The sequence below is a fragment of the Gaeumannomyces tritici genome (assembly GCF_000145635.1).
Source record: "Gaeumannomyces tritici R3-111a-1 unplaced genomic scaffold supercont2.1, whole genome shotgun sequence".
Classification (NCBI taxonomy): domain Eukaryota; kingdom Fungi; phylum Ascomycota; class Sordariomycetes; order Magnaporthales; family Magnaporthaceae; genus Gaeumannomyces; species Gaeumannomyces tritici.
This window is the reverse complement of record NW_008804545.1, coordinates 5,500,523-5,508,099: the sequence shown is the minus strand read 5'-3', so window position 1 is coordinate 5,508,099 and position 7,577 is coordinate 5,500,523. Positions and strand designations below refer to the sequence as shown.

The 7,577-nt window shown below is 32.4% G+C and overlaps 1 protein-coding gene and 1 pseudogene across 2 annotated transcripts; both read left to right on the top strand.

Moving 5' to 3' along the window:
- Nucleotides 1–1,578: 1,578 nt before the first annotated feature.
- On the top strand, nucleotides 1,579–2,412 carry GGTG_01736 (hypothetical protein; the record flags this gene model as incomplete). The annotated part of the gene is made up of 2 exons (XM_009219506.1): nucleotides 1,579–1,785; nucleotides 2,344–2,412. Coding segments are annotated over 2 exons (276 nt in total), but the record flags the coding sequence as incomplete, so codon positions are not given.
- A 3,988-nt stretch (nucleotides 2,413–6,400) lies between these two features.
- Nucleotides 6,401–6,472, top strand: GGTG_20017 (annotated as a pseudogene). The gene has a single exon. The product of its transcript is annotated as a tRNA-OTHER (tRNA).
- Nucleotides 6,473–7,577: the final 1,105 nt, after the last annotated feature.

Here is a 7,577-nt window from a genome sequence, read left to right as displayed (position 1 = left end):
AAAAAATGGTTGGGTTAGCCGGTTTGGCGTTCCGGTAAAAGCTTTCGGTAAATTACCGGATATATAACGTATTTCCGGCAAATTTGTTGCGAGCGTTTAAAAAAAGGCCCGGCAAAAAACCAAAAAATAAAAAACCAAAAATTAAAAAAAGGAAAAGGATTACTTCGAAGTAAAAGCTTTGTTAAAATATAAAAGGCCTTTGCAAAAACGAAAATATTTGGTTAAATAAATAAATTATAACGAATCGGAAAATTTGTAAATTTTTAAAAAGGATATTACGAAAAAAATTGTTTAAACGTATAAAGCAAATTTATTAAAAGCAAGCTTATAAAATAAGGAAAATATCGAATTTTAGCGGGTAAATACCCGGAAAAAACGGGGGTATTATAGGAAAGGAATAATAAAGGTTAAAAAAATGGCCCAAAAAAATATTTTAAACGTGCCGAACCGGTTGGCCACCGGGGAAAAACGTAAAAAAATCCGTAAACGGTTTGTAATAACCGTAAAATATCGTACTTTATAAATAAAAAATTAAGTAAAAACGGTATAATACGGGAAACGCCCCAAATTAATAGTGCAATATATTTAAATTCCAAAGGATATGCAAAGTGTAATACATTTTGGAAAGCCCGTAAAGGGTATGCTTAGCGCAATACGCTAAAGCAATTACCGCATTTTAAACGTACGTTATAATAAAAAATACCATTGTTTGCCCGAAAAGGAAATGGAAAAATTTTTAAATGGTATAGCGAACGGGCTTAAGCGTTCGGGTAACGGTAAATGCATGTTAGCAATATTTAAACCCATTGGGGGGGCAAAAAAAAGCATTTTAAAATTATTTATTGGGGCATTAAAGCTTAATTGGTAAATATAAATACCGGAATTTCGCAATATTGCAAAAGCAATATAATAAAAGGAAATTATGGTTTTAATTGTAATAAATTAACGAAAAAAATTTAAAATTAATTATGTTTCGAAAAAGGGATATTAATAATTAATTAAAAAAACATGTAAAAAAATTAATTAAATGCCGTATTTAAAAGAATTAAAATTTCCGGAAATTACGTTCTTTTTACTAGCGCTACAATTGTTACCGCTAAAATTATCGGCGCCGAAAGCGGCATTTCCCGGCGTTAATACGAACGTTGCACCCTTACGGGAAGCCGCGCGGTTATAAGCTTAAATATCCAAATGCGTTGCAATTGTAACAAAATTAACGGCAATGTTATTAAAAAAAGTAACCATACCTTTTTCGAAATGCTTAAAAAACGCTTTTACCTTATTAAAAAAATTATTAATGCTAGCTAAAGCTTAAATTTGCTTTTTCGTTTAAACGGGGATGGCGTAAAGTTATTAAAAAATATTTTAAATAATTTTTAATATTGCAGCGCTAGCAATTTTGCGCTAAATGCGCTTTTGGATAACGGCTTAACGTTTATAGCGCGCAAATTGTTCGGCCGATATGGTATAAAAGGATTTGGCTTTTTGGATAACTTTGCAAGCGCGAAATTAAACTTTAATAAACTTTTTAAAAAGCTTCGGTATCGTTTTAAAAAATCGCTTGTAAACGGTATTTAAAATTTTGTAAAAATTTTGGGCCATTTTCCAAAACCATTTAAAAAGTTTAATGCAAGCTTTATTGCTAACCACGTTTTTGCAATAAATGCATTTAAAAAACCCCGTACAATTATCGAAGCATATCGGCATACGGGGGTTAACGGCATAATTTTAATATATTTAACAACCAAAATAGCGGTTATAAAATACCGTACGTTCCGTATAATTGTTTTTAAAAAAAGGCAAATAAATAAAGTTTTAATTACCATTTTATTAAAAATCGATAACCTTTTGCAACGGAAACGCGTTGCAAATATTTATATAAAGCGAAAAAAAAGCAATGTTCGTTTCGGGGGCAAATTTATTGGAATTAAAATCGTTGCGGCGGTATTTATCGCGCGTTTTACGCTTTTTTTCGGCGAAAATCTTTTTGCTGCAATGGTTAAAGCTTGCTAAAAGGTTACCGGCAAAACGTTTGCGGGAATTTTAAAAGGCTGCAAGCGCAAAAAGGCCCGATAAACCCGCGGCATTTAAAAAATTTACCAAAAGGTTACCGGCGGGGCGATTATTAAAAATTTAAAAGATTAAAAATTTCGGCAAATCCGAATCCGGGTTTAATTAAATTACGATAATTAGGAAAAATACCGGAAGGTTGTTAAAAAAGGCTAACGGGCCGGTTAAAACCGAAAAACCCGAAGCGAATACCCAAAAAAACATTATTTTTTTACGTAATTGGGTACGAAAAATAACATTTGCAATTACCGGTTAAATTTAAATGTTTAAAAGGAACGGCCAAATACCGATTATTTACGGTTACAATCGTTAAAATTATTAAAATGGTTATTAAATGCATAAAAAGGAAAAAAAAGGGCTTGCAATTTCGAGCGGGAAAAAAAGCCTTTTATATGCCAATACGAATTTATTTTTTCAAATGCTACAAAGCTTTATAGCCGGTTTTTTTAAGCATTGCCGGGCATTGGGGCGGTTTAGCGGGATACCGTTAATTACCGGTTACTTACGGAATCGCACGCGCGGTACAAGCGGTTTGGGATAAGCCGTATCGGGAAAGGGCAATATGTTAAAAGCACGGGCAAAACCGCCCGGTAAAAAGCGGGGGGCGTTAAAAAAACGGGCGAAACCGCCCGGTAAAAAAGGAAAAAAGGGGCGTTAGCAATTAGCCGGGCACAAACTTTTTCGGGAATATGCCGGCAAATTACCGGTATCGCGGCCAAAGCATAATGGCAAAATTAAAAAATAAAATAAAGCTTAAATTGCACAAAGGCGTTTGGAACGCGGAGGATTTAAAAAACCAACCCCGCGTGCCCGAAAGGGTACGAAAGAAGGGAAAGTTAAAAAAGGAACAATTTTTGTTGGAAATAGCACTTTTGGTAGGAAATTTACGGAGGCCTAACAAAGGAAACACCGCATCCGGCCCGTAACCCGGTAACCACCCGCTTTTGCACCGATTAACCCTTAACATTTCCTTGCTTTTTACGTTACGGGCCTTTCGAATAAAAACATAACGTATTTTTTAAACAATTTTTTTCGTTTTTTTATCGTTAACAAAGGAAGCGTTTAAAGCAAAAAGCAAGTAATTAAATTTTAAAACGTTTTTTAACCGGATGCAATAAAATTTCGACCTTTTTAAATACAAAAAGGTATGGTCCGTTGCTTTTAAATGCTTTTTATTTAAATTTGTAAAATATTTGGAAAGTTTTGCGCTTGCAAAAGCAACGTTTGGGCGGATAGTAATGGCCGTATAAAGTATAAACCCGGTTTTTTTTTGCATGGCCAAAACTTTAACGGATATTGTTACCCCCAAATTTTTTTTAAGCGTTTAGTTAAACAAAAAGGAACGTTTTACGCTTTTATTTCCAAAGTTAAAGGTATTAACGATTTTATCGATATAAAAATCGTAATGCAAAGTTATTATCCGTACTTTTTTTATCCTTTACGATTTAAATTCCGAAAATTTTTTTAAGTAATCCTTTTTTTATTTTGTATTTTTTTTAAAACCGTTTAATACTTTCGCTGCCATTTTTAAATGCGTAAAATGGTTAAAAATAATTATGTCGTTAACGTACAAAAGGAAAAAAACTTTACGTTTTATGCTTATAAATAAATAAAGCTTTTCCGTTAACGGGATAAGCTTTAATTTTTTAAAGGTTTTTTTAAAAGTTAAATATTATAATTTCGGTAAATTCCGTAACCCGTATAAGGCTTTTTTAAGCTAAATTACAAACCTTTTTCGGTAATACTTAAAAAAGAACTTTACGTAAACGGGTATATAATTATTGCTAATTTTTGCGTAAAAAAAAGCTTTATTAACGTTAATTTAATGCGTTTCGAAATTAAAATAAGCTATAATTGTTATTATAATTTTAAAACTTTTAATTGCAAGCGTAGCAATGTAAATTTTTTCCAAACCGTTAAATTATTAATTATTTTTAATTACCGCGCGGAATTTATAATCCGTAACGTAACCGTTTTCGTTAAATTTGTAAATAAATATTTAAGCAATATTAATAGCTTTATTATTAAATAAATTTTTCGAAATTTTTTTCCAAATTTTTTTTTAATAGCTTGTTAATTTCCCCGAAAGCAAATTATTTAAAAAAAAGTTTATGCGGGTGCGTATTAAACTTTTATTAAAATTTTAGAATTTATTGTAATTCGTTTCGGTATAACCGTTTGTTTTTTTAAAAGCTATTACGTTTTAATATTTTCGTTACGGCAATTGCAATTATTTCGTAAACCGGGCAATGGCTAAAATTACTTTTTTTAATTACCATTTATTAATTAAATAAATACGTATTAAAAAAAACTCGTTAATTTTCGTTTATTAAGCTTGCTTCAAAAGCAACGTTTTTAATTTCCGATTTAAAAGCGTTAAACGTTATTGCTAAACCGTAATAAAAAATAGCGTTGTTAAAATTATTGCATCGTTTGCTTTCCTTTTTTTTTTTTCCTTTTTTTTTTTTTGCGGCCGTACGCGTTGCGGCGCGGATTGCTTTAAACGTAGCTATCGGTAAATCCGGTAAAAGCGCGTTAAAAAAAAAGGCTTTAAGCAAAAGTAAAAAGCCCGTCCCTTTGCGGGATTGGCTTTTGCTTTTTTTAACCAGAAGAAAAAGGGAAAACGGCGTTTTTTGCTTGTTTGGGTTTGCTTTAAACAAATTTTTAAAAATTTTAAACGCTTTTGGTATTGCAATTAAAAGCGCCGTAAAAGTACCGCTTGTAATTGCAATTAGCATATCCGGTTTTGGGGTAAGCAAAAACCGGTTTGTTACTTTATAAAATAAAATAAGCTTTAACGGTTTTAAAGGTTATTTTTTAAACTCGTCGTTATTTTTACCTTTTACCGGCGGAAAGTTATTGCTTTTTCCGGGCCGTATAAAGCCGTAATACGAATTGCCCATACGTAAAAAGCCCGTATTACGCATTTGCTTTGCTTTATAACCATTTTTTAAAGCATTTAAAATTAAAAATTTGTACGCGTTTGGATCCGGCCCGTTAATTAAATTTTTTGCGGTTTTAGCTTTTGTAATTACAACAAAACCTGGCTTTTTTACCTTTAATTTTTAATTTTAATGCTTGGTAACGGAAATAAATGCTTAAAGCTTTTCCGGTTAAAAAAGCTCCAGCGCATTAGCAATTCTTTTTTGGGTTGCAAACGGGTTTTCCGTTTCGTTGTATTTAACCAGCTGTTACAATTAAGCCTTTGCTCCTAAAGTAAAGCACCAAAAGAGTAACAAACAATAGCACGTAATTTAACAAATTAAAGGGATTTACAAAGTAACTTGGGTGCGGTTTAAATGCTTGTTCCAAAGGTTACTTAAAAATTAACTAAAATTTAACTAATGCCAAAGCCTTAATTAAAAACTACTTAGGACAAAAGGAAACCCTTTCCTTTTTATACCTTAATGCTTACTTTTTTGGGGTTATGGATTAATTGGCTTATTAAGCCAACTTTGTAAGCCTTTTTAAGCTTCCTTTGGATTAGTAACTTACTTTTTTTGCTTTTTTAATCCATTAATCCCAAATAGTTACGTAACCCTTTACCTTTTGCGGGGGTTTTCGTGCCGTGCCACCCCTTTTTTTTGGGTAAAAGTGGTTATTGGTCGTAACATTAAGTCCTTCCTTTAATGGCCAAGCCCTTTTAGCCACGTATTACTGTTTTTTTTGCCTTTTTGTTAATTGTAAGTACTTTTTTTCCTTATTGTTTAACCGTTCCCTTTTTTTAACAAAATGTTCGGGCAAATCCAAAAACGTCCGGTTCGAAAAACTATCCAACGGTACGCTTTGCTATTTGCCGTTTTTAATTTTTTAATTTTAATGCCTTTTTATTTTGCTTGTAAAGCCGTTGGTTTTTTTTTTATTAAATATTTTCGAAAAATTCTTTTTATTGTACCGAATGCGTCCGTTTGGGGCGTGCTTGGTCCAACGTTTTAAAGTTTTTTTTTAATTAATTGCGCAAAATTGCTAAGCAACATTCTAAGCTAAACGCCGAATTTGTTGTTACCGAACGATTTCGCCGTTAAGCTAAAAAGTTAATGCGTGCTAAAAGCAATTGGGTTTAGCATTTGCGCATTTAAAAAAACCTATAATTTAAAAAAATAATGCGCGCTATTTGTTGCGGTATCGATAATATAAAGTAGCTAAAGCGTATTAAGCAAAAGGAAATTCCACAAGCCGTTGCTTTAGCAGTAACTGGTCCCGCTTTTTAGCTTTAACTTAACTTCCTTCCTTTATTTCTTAAGTGGGTAACGTTAAGGGTTAATTTTAACCTTAACCCGCTGGCCTTTTTTTAATTTAGTAAATTGTAATTCCTTTAACAATTCCTTTTGGTCGTATAGCGCAATGGTAACGCGTTCGCTTTTATAGCGGGAGGTTTTAAGTTCGATTCCCGGTGCAACCTTCCGAAATTAAATCAACGATGTCGGCTTCGGCCGGCGTCGTTAATTTAGCCTCGTTCTTTTTTTTTTTTTTTGCTAATTCCGAAAGCCCAAAGTTTGGTATCGATTTTAAATTGCTTGCGTTTTTTTAATTTAATAAGTTATAATTCCTTTAACAATTTTTACAAATTGTATAGCGCAATGGTAACGCATTTATTTTTGTAGCAAAAAAATTTGGGTTTAATTCCCGGTACAACCTTAAATTTTTTTCGTTTAACTTTTGGTTAGCGAAAAAAGTTTTGCTTTTTTTTTTTTGCTTAAGCTTGCCAGCTTATCCCTTAAATATGCTATTAGGTCCTTTTCCTTTTGCTTTTCCAAATTTCTCCAAATTTAAAGCGTTTTACAAGCTTTAAGGCTATTATTAACTTTTTTTTAAATAATACCTTTGCAAAGCCTTTTGGCAATTCTTAAAATTTGTTGCGTTTTTTTATATATTATGCTTATTCTTTTATTTTTCCCACTTAATAAAGTATTGCTTTTTGCAATAATGCGTTCGTTTGTTAAAAATGGCCTTAACTTCCCATTTTTGGTTAAGGTTAATTTCCATTAATTCGGTGCTTTTAAAGCCCGAAAACGCTAGCTTTAGCAAAAAAACGTAAAAAACCGGGTAAATGCGCATGGTTAATAGTAATTGAAATTCGTAATTAATTAAAAAAATAATACAAATAACTCGAAAAAGTTCCCATTTGTTACGGTACGCGTTGGGGCACTTGGGGAAGAACTTAAGGCCGCACTTTTAGCGCGCCAACGTTACGCTTACAAAACCGCGACAAAACGCCAGGGACGCTTTGCCCAAATAGCTTCCTTTTCGTGCAACAACAAAGCCTTTTTTATAACAATAAAGTGTAAGCCGTAGCAATTTCCTTTTTTTGCCAATAACTTTGTAAAACGGTAGCATACCTTTTTGCTTACAATTAACCAACGTTAATACTTACCTTAAATCCTGCCGTATAATTTCGGGAAAATACTTTTACTTTTTAATTTAGCTTTTTTAACCAAACGATTGTTAAAAGCACGGGCGAAACCGCCCGGCAAAAAGCGGGAAGCGTTAAATGCACGGGCAAAACC